Below are 19249 nucleotides of genomic sequence, written 5' to 3' on the forward strand. Positions count from 1 at the left end.
ACAGCTGTGGCCTGGAGCAAGGCAGGTGCCATCTCACCTGGCTCCCCCAGCTTCCAGCAGGAATCTTGTGTCAGAGCCTCTCCAAACCCAGCAATTGTCACCTCCAGTCATGGCTGTGCTTCAGGCACCAGAGAAGTATCAAAGGAAAGACCCTTGACAAGGATGTCAGGAGAGGCCTCAACCTTCTGGAGCCATAAAGCAAGCAACATGCAGCACCTGGAGGACGGTCCTTCAGCCCCATCCTGCCCTTCACCTCCTCTTCACAAACTTCTTTGTCACGGCGTTGGGGTTGAGGCGCCTCCTGCCAGCGCCCAGCGCTGCATCACGGATCTGCAGGTTGGCGGCACGGCTGTAGATGTCGTTCTCCACAAAGGGCGAGAGCCCGGCGATGTAGTCTGGGTCGAAGACGTTTGTCTTCTGCCTGGCCTTGCGGGACAGCCGCTGCTGTGGGAAGGGCTGGTCTTCCACCAGGTGAGGGTTGTTGGCATGCTTCCCCCCTTTTGGGGCTGGCAGTGGGTACTGCAAGAAGACAAGAGGGTGTTAAACTTGTTTGAGGGGTGACTTGCTCAGAGGCCCTTGAAGATGCCTGCAGGCCTTGAAAGAACTGATCAAATGATGCCTGAAAGCACCATGGGCAAGTGGAACATCTAGGGGCCAATCACAGCTTTGTTTCAGCTCCCACAGCTCCTTCCAACCCACTGGCCACAGGTCAGGCTCTTGCCCCAGCTGCTGCCATTCAGCACAGCACCTACAGTTACTCACCCTGAGCCCTCGGGGGTTCAGCACCTTGGGGTTGCGGGAGAAATGCATGTGCAGGCTCCCATCCTCACTGACGCTCACTGCTACCTTCTTCAGTGTCTTGTTACCACAGTTGGGACAGAAAACCTTGGTCATGTCTGAGGTGGTCCTGCAAGATGGGGACAGAGTGGGTTTACTGCTTCCCAGGCTGCAGAATTCAAACTCGGTTCCCTAGGAGGACGCAGCCCCAGCAGGGGGTGAACACACACTCACTTGAAGCAACCGTGGCAGCGGAGGATGTAGCTTCTGGCCTGCCGGATCAACATGCCGTTCACTGCCAGCACGTGGAGGCCCATCTGCAGCAGCACATTCTGGAAGGAGGAGGGAGAAACCAGGACACCCTGAGCTGGGACCAGGCAGGAACTTTACTTGGGCTTTGCCAGCCCAGGCAACAAGAGGCTGATGGATGTGACAGCAGCAGGCTCTGCAGCGGTGGGAACTGGCTAGATTTTTAGATACAAAGAACTATCACAAATCTGATCTCATGCTGTCCAGGGGACTCAACAGTGAGATTCTTTGTTTCTGTGCTGGTTAACCAGCCCCCATATTCATATCCCCTCAGCCCCCACCTTCTACTCTCAAGGGTGGAGCTGTTCCCATGCAGGGCAGCACCCAGCACCAACCTGCATGGCGAAGTCAGTGGTGATGCAGCCGACCTGGACATCAACAGGAGCAGTGTTGCAGTGCCCTGTATCCTGCTGGACCTGCTTGAGGTTGCTGGGCGTTATCCAGCCCTCATTGTCGCTCTCCTCCTCATCTTCCTCTTCCTCAGCACTGGCCCCATCCTCAGAGCTCTGGTGCTCCTCAGTGGTCTCGGGACTAATGGAGATGGCTTGAGCGTTCTGGCAGGGAGGAGACAGTCAGCTACTCCACATAGAGTGCTCTGGTCAGAAACTAGGGTGGCCAAGGACAGTGAGAAGGCTCCAGGTCTCACCAGCAGCTCTTGCAGCTCCTCTTCGATGCTGGGCAGGGGAGCTCGCCAGTAGAGGAAGGAGCTGAACTCGTCACTCTCAGATGGGACTGCGTTTTTCTCGGGGCTGGGATGACAATGGCCTTTCCCTGGGCGCTTGTGCTATGGGGTACACAGGACAGGGGGTCCCTTGCCTGCTACTGCCTGTGGACTCAGTGTGGCTGCAGCCCTGTCCCCGGGGCCATACCTCAGGGTGCTGCATCACTATCCCTTACCTTGGTGGGCAGGTGAAAGCCAGCGAGATGCAAGGGGGCCTCAGGGTGCCGTGGGGTGGAGCTGAGCCGCACCTGGGGAAGCAGCACGGGGTGTCGGTGAGGCACCCCAGGGACAGAGCCCCATCCCTGGCAGTGGGTCCTACCTTGTCCTGGGGCTCCCAGCGGAGGCAGCCAAGGCCGTCAGTCTCAGCCTGCAGCTGGCAGGTGAGGGCAAGAACCTGCAGGTCAGCAGCTGAGAGGCTGGGGTAGTCCCCAGTCTTCTTGGAGAACTCAGTCACTGCCAGGAGAAAAGAAGTGAATCTGAATGGTTTTGGTTGAAAGGGTCGATTAATATCAAGTCCAACCATTAACCCAATGTTGCCAAGTCACCACTAAACCATGTTCCTCAGCACCACATCTCCATGGCCTTGAAACTCCTCCAAGAATGGGCATTCTACCACTGTCCTGGGTACCCTGGTCTAGGCCTTGACAAGCTCCAAGAGAAAGAAATTGTTCTTCATGCTCAACCTAAATCTCCTCTGGTGCAACTTGAGGCTATTTATTCTCCTGTTGCTTGTTCTTTAGGAGGAGACCAACCCCCACCTGGCTCCAACCTCCTTTCAAGGAGTTGTAGAGAGCCAGAAAGTCTCCCCCCAGTCTCCTTTTCTCCAAGCTAAACAACCCCAATTCCCTCAGATGCTCCTCAAGATTTCTGCTCTAGACCCTTCACCAGCTTCCTTGCCCTCTTCTGGACCCACTCCAGTGCCTCAATGTGCCTCTCGAGTGAGGGGCGCGTAAGAGAAAAGAAAGGGAGGGAGCCGTCAGGCCGGGCCAGGCCACAGGAACTGGGGTCTCCCCGAGGCGCAGGGTCCCTGTCTATTCTGCAGGATTCTGGTGTGCCGGTACGGTACTGACCGAGGCGCAGCAGGTCGGGCCGCGGGCGGCGGAGGCGCAGCTCACAGGGTAGCGCAGCTAGGCGACGGCGCGTCGGCCTGTCGCGGATCTCGGCCAGGACCTCGGGCACGGTGTACAGGTTCTCCGCGATGTCCTGTGGGCAGCGCCGTCAGACTGCTCCGGTGTCCCCACTCCTCCAGTCCCTCTTGGTCCCTCCCAGTTTCCCCCCCTAGCAAATCCGTTACCTGCAGTGGGGCAGCGCTGAGAAAGGCGCCGGTATCGGCCACGACGTGCGGCACACGCGCCATGTCCGCATACCCCATGGCTCGCGCCGATCCCCGGAGCCGCCACGCGAGGCATGCCGGGAACTGTGGTCGTTCCGCGCGAGGCATGCCAGGAACTGTGGTCGTTCCACGCGAGGCATGCTGGGAACTGTGGTCGTTCCGCGCGGGACAAGCTGGAGCGGCAGTTCCGCCACCCGCGCGACCGCTTCCGGGCGTCGCGGTCAGGTGACTGGTTAGTGTCACATGACGGCGCGCGCTGGAGCCGGAAGCGGGAGTGGAGTTGTTGCCGGTAACTCGGGCGGCGGGACGGGACGGGAGTTTCCGGTACGGTTTACGCGGTCCGGTTGCCTAGGACCTGGCTGGGTGTCCTGGGTGTCGGGAGCTATTCGGCCGCGGGTTCTGCTCGTACTGGGCCGGATCTCGCCTCACCGGGCCGGTACCGCCCCGAGGCGGTGGGCCCCGCGTGGAGATCTGACTTGACCACCACCTCCCCTTCGCGTTGCCTCTAGGGCGGTAGTCACGGTCCACAGAGCCTGGCTATGCCCGGAGTGCTCTGTTCCCTCTTGCTCTCCCCGGCGGCCGCAGGTATTGCTGTTTGCCCGTGCTCTGCCCGGAACCGGTACCCGGCAGCGGGGCACGACCCGGCCCGATCCCGGTAACGGTGATGGATGGGTGTGCCGGGCTGTCGGGATTGCTGCCCTGACGCTGCGATCTCGCGGGTAAACGTCGTGTTAGCTGGGAGGTGGCAGGGCTGCCCGCGTCGGTACCGGGAAGCTGTGGAGGGAAGGCCTTGACCTTCAAGAGGGGAAAACCTGCGCGGGTGTGGGCCGCCCCGGGTCCACACCAGTTACAGGGCGACCAAGCAGTGGATGGAGTGGAAAGCGTCCATGGGAGAGGAAAGCTATGCCTGGGGGACAGCTCTGAACACGGAGTGTGGTTCTGATAGTGGGGAGGTGTTTAACCTGTCCAGGGACATTAAAGCAAGGGACAGCAAAGTCGTATGGGATCAGAAAAAGAGGATCTGGGGAAAGGAGTCAAGATTAAAAGGAAAAAGTATACATACAGCCTAAGTGGGATGGGTCTGTGCTGTCACATTGGGTGCAGGGGTCCACTGAGGACACCAGTGACTGGTCTGGCCTGGAGCCCTCTTCTGTCATGGGATGCTCAGGTGGGTCTGTGAGCACAGAGTAGGCCTTCTGTGGGGGGCTCCGGTCTGTTATGGTGGTGAGTGGCAGGCCTACAAGGGAGCAAAAGTGGGTGGGAATGACTCTGTAAAGGTAAATTCGGTGATTAAGGATCCCCACCTTCTCTGGTGGAGCTGTCAGAGAGCAACTGGGATGGTGAGGATCATGTCCCCGTGAGGGCAGCTGGAGAAGAGCAAGAGCAGCACCAGTGACTGTGAGGCAGGAGCAAGGATCCAGAATCCTACTGCTGTGTATCTCAGCACAGTACCGCTGAGGAGCAGGTCACTGGGATTGGTGTTCGAGGTTCTAAAGGACAAGTTCACTGGTCAGTCTAGCCCAGGGGCTGCCCAAGGGCTGGTGCAGGAGGTGCTGCCTAAGGGACACTGCCTGGCCATTTTCTGTGGGCCTGCTTAATGGTGTTAATGAAGTAAGTGCTGATGTGGAGCTGGGGAGTCATAACAAGCACAAGGAGGAATAATATCCTAAGGGAAGGCCAGGCTGATCTATGGGGCAGGATAATTGGGATAGGAGTAACTGTAGTAACAGGAAGTGCAATTAGCCTGGTGGAAGCCCTCCCTACATTAGTCAGCTCTGCCCCACTCATGACTGGGAGCAGATCGGTGTGTGTCAGTGAGCCTCCGGTCACCGTCCCATTCAGCTGACAGCAGCAGGTCTGGTACCGAGCGAGGTTTTCTGGGCAGAGGTGGGAATTGTGCAGGGCACTGGCCACAGCTTTGCTGTACATGGGATGCTGGGAGGGATTTACCATGCTGGGGGTGTGTGGGTGAGGTCACATAGGAGATGTGGAGAGCCACATGGAGAGTGGAGAGCCTGGCTCACATGAGAGGTTTTAAAAGGAATGTGGCTTTGGGCTGGAGCTTGGGCTGGTCTAATGAGAGTGTGGGGAGAGGGCAGGGACTCTGCATGAGTATGGATGGAGCAGGGGCTGGGACTGCTGGATGTGCTCTTCTCCCCTCTTCATGCTTCCCTCCCCCAGACTGGAGAGGGAGACATCCGCAGGCACTTCAGAGTAGGGCTGGGCAGCAGGGGTGCCCTTGTCTTTGATGCCCTGGGAGAGTGATCAGGTTTGACTCCATCTGAGCTCTCCCTGATGTCCCAGACAGGATCTGGGCTCCTCTTTGCTCCTGCCTAGGGGTGGGCAGCAGATGCCCCTGCATCTGTGTCTGGGGTTTGCACAGTCAGGGCCCCTCCAGTCTGTGACCATGACACCCCATGCAGCTGCCCATGCTTGGCACGTCCTCTCCAGCTTCTTTGCCTGGGAAGTGCAGAGAGGATGTCTGCTGCCTGTGGGCTTGAGAGGATGGTGCCAGTCGATAGCTGGCTCTGTGGTCCCAGATGGAGCACCTCGTGCTCCTGCATGATTCGTGACCTCATCCTTCTACTTTGTGGTCAGTGGTTTCAGCAGGGGCGCCCAGCCACGTGTTCCACCAGTGCTCCTGGGTATTACAGCTTGCATCCTTCCTATCCTGGTGGGGCACTCCAGGGGAGAAATGCAGCAGAAGGGGCAGGGGAAAGCTCTGTGCCTGTGGTGACAGTGACATGGTGTGAGAGAGTGGTGAGCACCTGGGAAAGCGGAGGCCTGGGCTCATAGCCCGTTCTGCAGTGTGATCCTTCTCTACAGTCCCCATTCTCTCCACAGTGCATTAGAGTACCTGGGACTGGCCTTCTGTGGGATTTTGGTGCCAGAAAGAGGCCCAGGCTGTTGGTGAGGGATGTGGATGTTTTTCCATACTGTCTGGACCTTCCTCTCTTTTGCCAATGTCACTGCCTTGTTCTTTCCAAGAGGTCTCTTACTTGGTGTCTGTGCAGGCTGCTCCGTGAGGTGCTGTTGTTGTTCAGCAGCACAGAGCAGGGCATGAGAGAGCTGAAGGCTTTGGAGAAGCCTTTGGAGAAGTCCTTGTGCTGGCTGCAGTCAGCAGTGACCTTTGGACCAGGGTGAGCTGCATGCAGACAAATAGTGTGTCCAGAGGACTGAGTGCTGCTCAGCTACTCTCTTCAGGACATGGTGGTGCTGTTGAAGGGGGGTTTCTCTGCCTGGGGTGCAGCATTGCTATTGCCTGTAGTGCAGGGCTGGTTTATCAGGAGGGGGAGCCTGGTGTGTACCTGTCCATTGCTGAGTCTCCTTGCTGTATGGCCAGGCTGGTTTTGGGCCCAGAGGGACTGACCTGGGACCCCAGTGCGACTCTGGCTTCCCCTGTATGGTGGGGGTGGTGCTGAGGTGTCTTCTCTCTCTGCTTCCAGCCGGGGGTGATGCCATGGCTGCTGCCAGTTCCAGCAGGGCCAGGGCTGGGCTGCCCAGTGAGAAGTCCCAGCTCTCTGTGAAAGGTGGGTCCTGCTGCCTCACTGGATGTGGGATGGAGAATGGGGATTTTGGGTGTCTCTGGTCCAGGCATGTGCTCTGCCTGCACTCTGGGCTTGGACACCTTCTAGCAGGCGGAAGGGGCTGGGGATGACTGGTGCTGCTGTGTGTCCTCCAGGCACACAGGGAAGCAGAGTGATCATCAGCTGGGATCTGCAGCCATCAGGACGTGGCTCTTTGGCCCTGCCATGGAGATGGCCACGAGATGGCTCTCGTCCCCATGAGCTCCATTCCCTGGAGCTCTGTCCTCTGGAGCTCTGTCCCTGGACCTGACCCAGGAGGTGGCCTTGCCTCCCTTGGTGGGTGCCTCTTCCCAGCAGCAACCACAAAGTCCACTTGCTCCACTTTACCTACAAGCCTAGGCAGTGTTTGTGGGGACCATGACTCTCCTACAGCCTTCAGGTGTGGAGCCAAAGTGTGGGTGAAATGGGATGGGCAGTGGTCAAGGGGCTGGTGATGGAGCACTTGGATCTAGCCATTGCTGCTGTCAGGAGAATCTGTCCCTGCTGCCCCTCTCCCCAGTTTGGCTCTGCAGTGAGTTGTGCCCCTCCCTGAGCTGGCAGGGATGGGGAGTGTGTGTGTGTGGGGCAGGGTCTCCCCTGCACCTGCCTAACCCCTCACCTGTCCCCCCTGCCCAGTCGTGTCTGTGAAGCCCAAGGTGCAGAGCCGCCCGTCGCGGATGAACTGCTACGTGGAGGTGGCAGGTGATGGGCTGCCCAGTGAGACCAAGAAGACTGGGAAGCAGATGGGGAGCTCTGAGCTGCTGTGGAACGAGATCCTTATCCTGTAAGTCTGTGACCCCCCTGTGAGGGGCCGGTGCTGAACCTGTGCTCCGCAGCGTACCCCAGTGTCCCCTGCTCAGGTGTCAGACATCTTTGTCCCCTAGATGAGGATGCTGCCAGGGACAGCCAGACTGGGAAGGTGGCAGGAGGGGAGGCCCCAAGGCCTTGCCTACCTCCCTTTGTACCCTGCCTTTGGCAAGTTGGGCACTGCCCTCTCCCCCAAAGAGGGAGCAGGGATGAGACCATGTTGATGTCCCTTTTCTCTGGTCTCTGCAGGAACGTCACAGCTCAGAGTCACTTGGACCTGAAGGTGTGGAGCTGCCATACCCTGTGGAATGAGCTGCTGGGCACTGCCTCTGTCAGCCTCGGCAGCCTCCTGAAGAGCGGCGGGAAATGTACGTACGAGTTGGACCCCTCTGGGGTCCCTCAACACTCATCCTGTGGCCCTGTGGGTCCTGCTACCTTCCCTGCCCATGGGTGTGTGGTGGCAGGAGAGGTGGTGACCACAGCAGCTCCTGTGCTGTCTTCTGGCCCCAGAGGGAATAATTTGCCATTGTGGGCTGCCTGTCAGGGCTGGGGTGTGGCGGAAGCCATACCTCCGTTAGCCAGAGTGCCACAGCCTGCGTGGAAACACAAACCCCTCAGCTGTCTGTGGTCACCAGAGTGTGGCTGGTGACAGCAGCTACTGCATAAAGGTGGCCATTCAGGCCTTGGGCTGCGCAGGGCTGGAAAAGACTTGCTCTGTCTTTTCCAAGCAAAGCTCCACCACTTGCAAGAGACAGAACTGGTACTGAGCTGGTATTGAGTGGGGAGAGGGGCCTCCCTTGCCCCGGGGGGATATGGGGCTGGTTCAGACTCTCCCCTGTGCCAGAGACTGAGGTGAGCTCCTTCCCCTGGCACTGCCAGCTGCAGGCTACAAAACCACCGCAGTGACCCGACTGTGGTCACTGTGATGGGCAGGCTGTCGTGCCTGTGGGTGGCATCTTGTCTTGCTGGGACAGCGAGGGCCATGCAGGGTGCTCTGTTGCTTCCACCATCATCTTGCAAAGCCCATGTGGACTTGAACCTCCGCCCCAGGTAGCTGCAGGGCTGGGGCTGCCAGCTGCTTGGGCTGCTGTTGTACAGTGAGGGTCTCCGCCCCAGGGCACCCTCCCCCACAGCTCTTTCTCCCTGAGCTGTGTGAACACCCTGCTCTGTGCTGTGCTCCCGGAGCCACTGCTGCTCCCGCCCTACCTGCCTGCTCCTGGGCAGGGGCACAATTGGCTCTTTCATTAGCAGCTGTCCCAGAGGGCTGTGTGGAAAATGAATGGAAAAGGCAACTGGCTGTTCTAGCTCCTCCGTTTACATCCACCAGAAAAAACGTGTCAGATTTTTCCTTGACACCGTGGGCTGGGAGGGAGGATTCTTAAAGCTGCAGAGCCTGCCCTGCCCTGCCAGAAAGGTACTGCCCAAGCCATGTCCTCTTGTCTGCTCATCTTGTCTAGCCTGGCGTCTGCTCCCTCCTTGTCAGGCTCGCTGCTTGGCCTTTGGGATTTGCTGCAGCTGCTGGTTCTATGGGAGCCTGCACCCCTTGGAGACCTCTTCCTTAAGGGAAGGGGAGCCCATTCCCTCTGCCAGGCTGGGGAATGGACCAGGTCATGCATAAGCATGGAAGGGGCATTTCAAGCCATCCTGACTGGGACACTTCATGTCCTAATGCAGCCTGCGATGCTCTGCCTAGGGAAGGAAACAAAATGCATGTGCCTGGAGCTGCTGGAAGGTTCCTGGCTATCCTTTCCCCATCCTGGGAATCAGTCAGCAGGAGTGTGCCTTCCCCAGAGCTGCTCCTGCCTGGCAGCAGACCTACTTTGTACCTTAGTGGGATTTGTTATGGTTTTGATGAAGATTTCTGTAGGTTACGATCACTGAGTATATCTGGGGCCTTTGGTTTATATTCCTGTAGCTGTTCTGCTTGGTGAGGAAGAATTGTTCTGGTTGCTCTGCTTTTGGGTGGAGGTGGTGTTCTCTCTGACAGTGATATCCATGACAATCCATTCAGGACTCCTGCCTGCCAGCAAGGCATTGGAGCTCCCCCTGTGCTTTCTGTTGACCCTCCTGCCAAGCATGCCTCTCTTCAAGTGAAAGTCTTAGCTCTGAGGCCTGGAGACTGCAAAAATAGCTCAGTGACAAACCTGCTCAGGCCTGAGCTCCCAGGGAGGTGGGGAGAGCCTGCTGGAGCTGACAGCCGAGCTGTTGGATAGCAGCTCCTGCTCCAGGCAGGTCCAGCCTTGCTTTGGGCTCGCAGTGCTTCCCACCGCTTTGGCAGCCGCCACTGGGGCCTCTCCTTTGGCAGGCAGCGCCCTCCCGCTTTTGGAGGGGATTGGCCAGGGAGGAGGAGAGGTGGGTAAGAATGGGCTCGATCACAGAAAACGAGCTGGAGCCTTGCACAGAGCTGAGCTGCTCCCAGGGCTCCCATAAAACAGCTCATTTGCAATGGCACAGCCCCCTGCCCCGGCCCCCGAGCTGCTGCCTGCTGCAGAGGCACCTCTTTGTTCCTAGGCTCCAGGAGCTCCTTGCCTGCTCCTCCCATGAGGCCCAAGGAATGTCCCTGCCACAGTCTGTGTGGAAGCCCACACTGAGCCTTGGTGGTTCCTGCTGGTCCCTGTGTGCTGAGTGCTGGGTGTCTGAGCTGGGCTGCAGCTCACATGCAAAAGCTTTGGCTTGTGTTGCTCACTGCTCTGCTTGCCAGTTACATCAACAGGCTCCTGTTTCTGAAGTGGCACCACATGCCAGGGCTTCACAGGTCCTGCAGAGCCTTTTCGTTCTCTGCTGCTGCTCCAGTAGGAGCTACTGGACCCTTTGGGAAGCCAGGAGCAAACCTCCCCAAAACTTTGAAGCTGCAGAGGTGCAGCCCCATCATGGCTGTGCTGTCAAAGGAGCCCTGCAAAAGCTCTTAGTGAGGAGCTGTGAAGGCAGCACACAGCCTGGCTGAGGTGACTCTTTAGTGAGCTGGACAACAGTCCTGTAAAACTAAGTTGCAGCAGGGGTCAGCCTGTGCCTATTCTGTGTCACCTTTGGGAGTCGTGTCCCAGGCATCCTACAGAGCTGATGGGGCTATAACCACCAGTTCTGTCTCCATGCCCTGGTCACCTCCAAGCTTTCTTTGGATGGGAGGTCACTCTGTGCACAAGCCATCGAGCAGCCAGGGTCCACTGGTTCCAGTCCTGCTGTGCCCTGGCCAGGCTGTTTTGCAGCTGGCCAGTAGTGCTGGTCAGAGATAGTGGCCTTTTGGCTCTCTGTACCATCTTGTCTTCCCTCCCAGGGCTCTGGTGATTCAGAGGAAAGAAGAAGTCTGAGGTCCTCCTTGCATATAAAGGGAGTAGGACACAGTTGTCTCTGGGCCACTAGTGGCTGAAATTGGGTTAGCAGCACAGGCAAAGCTGCTCACTGCTTGGAGAGACTGAGGAGACAGTAAAGATTATCCCTTCCCCTAAACTCTGGGTTCCATCTTGGTTTAGGGATGTCTGTGGCAGAGTCAAACTTTCACCCTACTTCTTCCCAGAGGGACTGTAGCCACATCATGGAGTTGTTACCTGAGCTGCAGCCTTGCAGAGGGTAAGCTCATCTTAAATTGCTGAGCAGCAGGGATGTGGGTGCCACTGGTGGTAACTTAGGAGCCCCAAGGAACTGGCACAGCTCAGACCTCCCACTGGGCTGAGAGTGACCCCACTGGCTTTTTCTGCCCTGCCTTTTTCCAGTGTCGGGGTGCTTTCAGGACAGGGTCCTGGCTCTGGGATTTGATTCTTCTGTGGATCGAAGGAGGGTAAGAAGGTTGCTGGTGGGAACATGTGGTTTTCAGGGTAGCCTGAAGGACCTGCTGCTCTTCTCACTGCATAAGCAGCAGTCCCAGCTGCTCCGTGGGGTGACAGTGGGCACAGCTTTGATCATGTGGAGCTGTTAGAGTGGAAACTGGCCTTTGCATCCAGTGCAACTGGGCAAAGTTGGCCTGGGGAGCTGAGTGGGTGGGAAGCACCGTCCAGCTGTCTGTATGGAATTCCTCCTGCTTGCCTGCATGAAGATGGAGCCACCCCACCCAGGGAAGAGGCAGAGTGGGTCTCCCCCTCCCACATGGCAGCTCTCTGCTGCTTGTGCCTATGGGTGTCAGATGTGTGGTTCCTGGAGGTCCCGGGGTGCTTGGGCTCAGCCTGGGGCCGTTATCGCATGGACTGCTACCAGCCTCCTTTCGTGGAACCGTAAATCTGCTTAATGGGCTGGGTGGGAATTCCAGCTCACCTCTGCTAAATGGGAGCTCTGATGCTGTGTGCGGGGCACTGGAAGTAGCTGAACTGAGACCTTATTCAGGACCAAATCACCCCCCGACCCCCTCCCAAAATAATAATAATAATCCCTCTGACATTCTGGCTGCCGGCAGGACACAGGCAGCCTTTGTGCTCGGCCGTTCAGGGGACCCTCTGTTGGTGTAACAGCAATGTCCCTTTGTGCGTCCCGTGTGCTGGACGGGGACAGTGAGTGGAAGGTTCTGCTCGTGTTTATTTTCTTTAAAAAAGCTGAAGGAGGTGGAGAGGGGGAGAAGGAAGCTGGCTGGGAGGTTCATGTTCACATCCTCCACTTGGAGACACCTTGTCTTTGCTCCGGCGCTGCCACCCCCTCGGCCGGGAGCCTGCACAATGAGGGCTTGTGTGGCTCTGACGGGGAGAACAGGCACTTGCAGAGGGGGATGGAGGGACCCCCAAAGCGTGCGGGCAGGACTTCCACACAGCTTGGAGAACGTGCACATTCCTATGGCTTGGAGCAGCTGGGGAGAAGCAGAGCGGGGATGTGTCCTGGGTTTTGGCTGTGCTCAGTAGCGTCTTCTATCTCAGGCTCTTCAAACGGTTTGTGAGGTCGGTTACCTTTGGAAGCAAACTGAGAGCAACTCCTTTAGGCAGATGGGTAAGACCAGGCTTAGCAGAATCCCTTGTCTGATGGGTAATGAGTGACAGGCTGGGGCTCCAACCTCTCTGTTATGCCCCTGTGAGCATGTGTTCCTGCTGTGCCCAGAACTGGGGTACTGAGGAGTCACCTGCTGCCTTGGCACTAAACCCCTGAGACTCTCTCACGAGATCCGTGACCACAGCCTGTTCTACAGCCCTGTGGTCATTGCAGACCCTGTGGCACTGGGATTCAGCATATCTGTTGAGTGTCCTGTGGGGCAGAGACTGCTTGGAGAAAGGGGTGGAAAATCCCAGTGCAGGAAATTCCTCCTCACAGTGCTGATTGACTAAGAAGATGAATGGCTACCAGCCATGGGCCAGTGCACATGGTACGAGTGCTGTGACCAGACCAACCTTGTGCTGAACCCCTTCTTTATCCCCCACTGTCCTGCTGGCAGTGTGAGGCCAGCAGGCTTCCAGTGAGGAGGAACAGCTCAGGCCAGGAAAGGAGGCTTCCAGTGCTGCTCCCCAGGCTGGCACAAGAGGTGCGTGGCTACTTCTGGTCCTGTCAATGGCCAGACCAGTGCTCAGCAGCACCGTGGTACCTGCCCTTCACCCCTGGTGCTCTTCAAGAGCTGGGCTGGCAGCCAGGAGCCGTAGGTGCTGTTTGGGTGATGGTTGCACATGCTGGGACCCTGACAATGTGTCTCACCCTGGATCTAGAGATGAGATGAGGGTGCATAGGGAGCCTGTTCCCATCCTCCTGCTCCTGCTGGCAGGTACTACACCCAATCCCTGCAGTGGACTGGGACAAAGCAGGTCACTGAGAAGGGTGTCATTGTGTCATGAGCAGTCTCTGCATAGTAAAAATATTGTTTGAGCAAATGAGTCAGGAAGTGTCTGGGCTGCTGTCCCAGGCTGGCGCAGACAAAGGTTTCTGGCCTGCTGTGGTGGAGCTGGGTGTTTCAGTCCTGCTGGCTCAGCAGGCATTGCCACAGTTGGGTGAGTGCTCTGTCTGCCCCTGGGCGATGAGGGATCTCCAGTGCCCATAGGGAGGCAGCCTTGGATGTAGGAAGTGGTTTCAGCATGGCTGGAGGGGGTTGTGGACAGGCATGATGGCAGCCTCTACAACCTGTGTCTTGTTCAAGTTGTGCTGGGTGCTGGTGGCTTCCCAGTGGCATTGGGAAGACTCCTTGCTACTGCGTCTCTGCAGTAGAATCACAACATCCTCTAGGTTGGAAAAGACCTCTGAGATCCTCAAGTCCAGTCATTAACCCAGCACTGCCAGGTCAGCACTAAACCATGTCCCTTAGCACCACATCTCCATGGCTTTGAAATGCCTTCAGGGATGGGGACTCCACCACTGTCCTGGGCAGCCTGGTTCAAGCCTTGATAATCCTCTTGGGAAAGAAATTGTTCCTCATGTCCAACCTAAACTTCCCCTGGTGCAACCTGAGGCCATTTCCTTTTGCCCTGTTGCTTGTTCCTTCTGAGAAGACTGACCCCCACCTAGCTCCAACCTCCTTTCAGAGTTATTGATAGCCAGAAGGTTTCCTCTCAACATCCTTTTCTGTGGGCTGAACAAGCCCAGTTCCCTCAGCTGCTCCTCACAAGACTTGTGCTCTAGACCCTTTGCCAGTCTGCATTCTCTGGACGCGCTGGAGTACCCCAATATCCTTGGAGTGTGGGGCCCAAAACTGAACTGAGATGTGACACCACCAGGAGCTGTCAGGAGGAGCTGGGAGGGTGGTGGGTATCTGTCCTGGGGTGCAAAGAGAGAGAGAAAGCCACAGCTGCCAATGTGTATTGGTGAAATCAGGCAGATGCTGGTGCATGGGGGGTGCCCTGGCATGTGGCACCATGTAGCTTGTGGCTTCTGTCCCCACTGCTGCAGCCCCTCGCTCCAAGCCCAACGGGAGCGCGGTGAACAATGTTCCTGGAGCTGTCACCTCTGAGCAAAGCCACAATGTCCAGCTCTGCTGAGCTACTGGAGCCAAACTGGCTCACATAGGAGGGAAGTGGAGCTGGTTGGTGTCCAGGAGCCTCCCAGCCCCTGCCAACCACTCCAGAAGCTTCTGTGAAGGCAGTCTGATGCTACAGCAGAGCATTTCTGTGTGTTTGGGGCCAGCACGTAGTTTTGGTTGTGTTCAGTGGAACTGATACATGGGAATGAGGATGGAGGGATGTGCCTGGAGTTTGCTGCTCTCCTGGCTTTTTTAGGTGGTTTGAGGATACCTCCAATTCTGAAAAGTGTTGCTTGCTCCTCTGCAGCAGGCCGGGGCTTCAGGCATTGATGGACATGTAGCTATCAGCCTGTTCTATGTCCCAGGTGCCTGGCAGTGGCCACCAAATGTGTTGTGTCCAACCAGCTGAATCCTTCAGCTTTCCTACCACCATCTCCCCTACAAACATAGCTCCTGGATCTGTGACTGATGTTGCTCTCAGCTGTGTGGCAAATATGGATCTTGGAGCAGCTCCACCCCTGTGGAGGGAGCTCCCTTTGCAAGCAATGGCTGGTGAAGGAGGGTCTTTGTTGGGAGCTGGTGGGGCTGGCCAGGCGTCCTCTGGTGATGCTAGTGGGTACATACCTGTGTGAGGCCAATGCCGAGGGTGCTTGCTGGGACAACTAGCCCTGAGGGAGAGGGCACCTTGTCCTTTGGGGCTGCAAGTAGGCCCAGAGGGGACCAGGAGGCTGACGTCCTGTCCCATGGGGCAGCTGGGATGGCGAATCCATCCTCCATCACGGCTGGCATCCCAGGTGATGACTGCTTGGTCTCTTTCTTGATGTCCCCTCATCTCCCACAGTGGAGAACAGGCAGCTGACCCTGGACCTGCAGACAGAGAACAAAGGCAGCGTTGTCTCTGGCGGTGAGCTGACGATTTTCCTGGACGGCCCTGCTGTTGATCTGGGAAGCCTGCCCAATGGCAGCGCCGCCACAGAGGGTGAGTGCCGCCCGGCTTCGCGCGTGGCAGGGAGAGTGGTGGAGCTGGGAGCACAGCCCCAGCACCTCTCAGCCACTGCTGGTGGCCACCTCCTCTCCCAGGTAAAGCTCCAAACCCCTGTCTGCCCTGATCCCAGGATTGTGCACAGGCTTCTGTGGGAGTGAGTGTCCACAGGCTCATGCCTTGCTTCCTGCTGACTTGAGAGGAGTGGACCTGCTCTAGGTTTTCCTCCAGCTTCCCATCCAGCTCAGCCTCTTCCTTCACTGTCCTTCCTGGGCTGAGAAACAGCTTCTGTATTTAATCTTAGAATCAGACTGGTCTGGGTGGGAAGAGACCTTTCATGGTCATCTAGTTCAACCCCCCTGCAGTCAGCAGGGACCTTGCAACTAGAGCAGGTTGCTCAGACCCCCAAAGACCCTGACCTGCAATGGTTTCAGGGATGGGGCATCTCTCTGGACAACCTTGGCCAGGGTCTCACCACTCTCAGCATAAAAATTTCTCCCTTCTATCCAGTGTGAATCTCCCTTTTTTAGTTCAAGCCCACCACCCCTTGTCCTGTCACAAGAGGCTCTGCTAAAAAGTCTGTACCAAACTTTCTGATCAGCCCTTCTGAGTACCGAAAGGATACAAGAAGGTCTCAGTGGATTCTTTTCTTCTTCAGGCTGAACAATCCCAACTGTCTCAGCCTGCCAGAGATGAACAACTCAGAAAAAGTCTCCCTGTAGCAAGGTGTGGTGGGACTGGTGTCTGACCCATCAGGGCTTCCAGGGGTGCAAGCAGAGCTTGTTGAAGACGAGGACTGGTGTGTTGGGAGAATATATAAAGAATACATTTTTTCTTCACATTTTCTTCACCCCTTCAGGGTCCCAGCTGCCTGGACGAGAGCCCAGCAGCATGGCTGCAGCTATGGAGGGCAGACACCAGCCTCCCTCTACAAACTGCTTTGGAAGCAGAGCAAGGTAAGGGTCCCATGCTGGCAACACCTGTCAGTCCATTACTGAGTGTGGACTGTGGCTGTGGGGCAGATGTAAAGTGTCTGGATTATCCTTGTGAGTGGACCTCGCTCCAGATCTCCCAGTGAGTCCCCAGCAAAACAGCCCAGAGGAGGTGTGGAGCAGGGGTGGCAAACCTGCTGAAGGACAGTAGAACAGGAAGGTGGCCACACACCTTTCTTAAATTGTTGTTTCTCAAGGAATATCAGGTCTGTGATGGCTGAGAGAGTTTCTACCAGTTTCCCTACAGGCAGCTACTGGTTCTTCCGGGAGATATGGGGCAGGCTGTGACCAAGGCTGGTCTGCAGGGTGTCTTATCAAATGGGGGATATGGGGAGCCCAGCTCTTGCCTTGAGCACAGCCCTGGTCAAGCTGGGAAGCACAATGTCCCTCTAGGTGATGGTCACAGGGGACTTTCTGAAAGCCCACGGAGAGCAGGAGAAGCAGAGCTGCAGGGAAATAACAGCTGCTTCCAAAGGAAATGAGCTGCTTGGGCAGCAGCCCATCCTGCTCCTGGCATGCTGCCCACCCTTGCCTCCTTGCTGGGCTGGTGTGGCTGAGTGCTGCTCCTTTTGGAGCTGTGGTTATTGAGAGACGTGTCACACTGTCAACACGGAGCTGAATTTAACACCTATTTATATTTCCAAAGCATGGCAGTGGCCCAGCAGCCTGGACAGCTGCTCTGGTTAGAAGTGTGCCCATAGGGAGGGTGCCTGCAGCCTGTCCCATGAGAGGTTCTGTGTGTCGCAGGTGGAGGAGCGCTCTCAGCAATGAGCCCCACACCTCAAACTGTTCTTCTTCTTCATCTGCTGGCCACATACAAAGGGGAGAAAAGGTTTTGGCACTAAAAAGTGACCCTGTCCTTCCATACCCTATGTTTGTCTCCCACCTGAGGAGACAGCGGGATGGGAAATTGGGAGTAGGTCACTGAACACAGTTTGTGCTTCTTTGTTGTAGCTGCTCCTCTTGATTCCTGCTGTCCAGGTGTTAAAGCCTTCTAAGGGCCGAGGGATTGCTCAGTGTCATGATCAGAGCAGGGCTTTGCAGCCTCTTAGCACGTATCAGTAGGTTCTAGAAAGCCTGCAAGGAAAGATCTAGTCTCGGGGGGCTCAGCCTGGTGACTTCTCGCTTCTGATCCCTGACTCTTTCTCATCTTCTGAAAGTAGTTTCTGCTTTTGGTGTCATCTCAACCTGCAAGCGTGTGAGAGAAGTGTCATGAGGTCTGGCCAAGTACTTCTCCCGCAGACCTTTTGAGCCCTTCCTGGTGTGCTTGCAACCATTAAACATCCCATGGCTGCTCTGGTGTGGGAAGCCTTCTGGCTAGTTTTCAATTCGTCCCACACTCACCTGAGTTTAGGGTTGTTCCGGACGTAACGCCACAGTTTGATGTAGGATTGCTGCATGTGGCAGAATGTTGCTGAACATACTCACCATGGAGGCTGCTGCCTCCTCCAAAATGGAGTGCAGGTCTTTGGGAATGCTGTTTGATGTCTCCTCTGTTTATAGGCAGAGTTGTGTTTGTTTTCTTGGACTTGGTGATGGATGCTGGCAAACTCTCTCGCAAAAAGAAAAGGATCATTCTTTGCTTCTCAGCTGTTTCTACACTGTCCCCTCAAGGGAAGCTGCTTGCTCAGGGCTTCTCTTCTGGAGAAATCTCATCTTGGGATTTGCTGCTAACCTTAGTGATGGAGTGTGAAATTCCACAGCCCTCTGTGCTAAGAGAAAACAGAGCCCAGGGGTCCTGGCTGGGAGCTGGTGCCCTGGGTGCTGAGAGAGTTTCCACAATCCTCATTTGTCCTGTGGCCCCAAAGGGGCCTCTCTGACAGCAGGGAATAAAGTAGCCTGGTTTGCTGCTCACCCTTCAGGGAGGCTCTGGCTGGTGATCCATGTGGGGTATGATGATTTAGGCACAGCTGGGAGAAACTGCTGTCATCTGTCACCAGCTCTGGCAAACTCAAATGATGTCCTCCATGCACTGTGCCTTGTGTTCTCTGCTTGTGTGGTGTCCAAATGTCACTACTCAGCTGGTGATGGACATCCCTGAGGGCAGGCAGGAGACAATCCTCTGTGTCACTCACATGAATTATTTCCCTCTATGAGACTCTTTGCCCTGCAAAGCCCAATGTGTGGCTGCAGGATGTTCCCAGGCATGTGGCTTTGGTGTGACACAGCAGCAGCAAAAGACCAGGGACACTGGGATCAGCAGTCACAGCCCTGGCATGGCAGGGAAGTGACCAACGGTGCTGCATGGTGAATGTTCTGGCAGACAGTCCAGGGGCTGCTCAGGGCTTTGGAGAACAAGGTGTGTGCTATATCTTGAGTCAGGTGGAAGGCAGTGGATAACAGGAATAAACTGGGTTTGGGGTTTCAGAACAAGGCTTGGGAGGTTTGAGCCCAGCACTTCTTTGGCTACTTGTCCCACTGCTGTGGGCTGAAGAAATATTCCTCCTGCTCCACCTCCCAGGAGGTGGTACACAGGTAGCATGTCTGCTCCCAGCATTGCTGGCATGAGGACTAGATGCTGGGGATGTGGCTGCCTCCTCCCCACTTTGCAGGAGCTGGAAGAATTTCTCAGCTCCATGTTTTTGGAGCTGGCTCCCAGCTGTGTGTTCTGCCCTCCCTCCTCTTTGGCTGCAGTGATCTGTTGCATTGAGTGAGACTGAGACTGGTGCTGTCACCTCTGCTGGTGTCCTGCCAGAACCTTCTGGCCACTATAGCAGAAGGAGGTGGCTGTTCCTGGGTTTCATGCCCAGGGCCCACGTCAGCTCTTGTGGCGTGGGGGTTCTGCCTTGGCAGAAGATGGGGAACTGAAGGGTTGATGTCACTCTGGCTCACACCACTTTCCTCTTTGGCATCATCTGCTCCCTCTGCCTGTAGCCAGGGCTGATGGGGCAGAGCCCTCGATGGGGCAGCCA

General features: G+C 56.6%; 2 protein-coding genes across 2 annotated transcripts in view; one reads left to right on the forward strand and one right to left on the reverse strand.

The window, feature by feature from the left end:
- On the reverse strand, positions 1–3164 carry NOB1 (NIN1 (RPN12) binding protein 1 homolog). The gene is made up of 9 exons (XM_054389632.1): positions 3102–3164; positions 2878–3010; positions 2127–2260; positions 1984–2055; positions 1710–1870; positions 1422–1617; positions 1012–1109; positions 763–907; positions 1–519 (listed from the first exon to the last, which is right to left on the reverse strand). Exons 1-9 carry the CDS (start codon positions 3162–3164, stop codon positions 250–252), a joined length of 1272 nt encoding a protein of 423 aa, XP_054245607.1. The 3' UTR covers positions 1–249.
- Positions 3165–3458: 294 nt separating this feature from the next.
- The window catches only part of WWP2 (WW domain containing E3 ubiquitin protein ligase 2), a 41650-nt gene continuing 25859 nt past the window's right edge, over positions 3459–19249 (forward strand). The window contains 7 exon segments of the mRNA XM_054389907.1: positions 3459–3464; positions 6587–6670; positions 7343–7490; positions 7763–7881; positions 15205–15357; positions 15360–15443; positions 16205–16301. Of these exon segments, the coding sequence (XP_054245882.1) occupies positions 6601–6670; positions 7343–7490; positions 7763–7881; positions 15205–15357; positions 15360–15443; positions 16205–16301 (671 nt within the window). The 5' untranslated portion in view covers positions 3459–3464; positions 6587–6600.

Source organism: Indicator indicator, chromosome 19 (genome assembly GCF_027791375.1).
Source record: "Indicator indicator isolate 239-I01 chromosome 19, UM_Iind_1.1, whole genome shotgun sequence".
NCBI lineage: Eukaryota > Metazoa > Chordata > Aves > Piciformes > Indicatoridae > Indicator > Indicator indicator.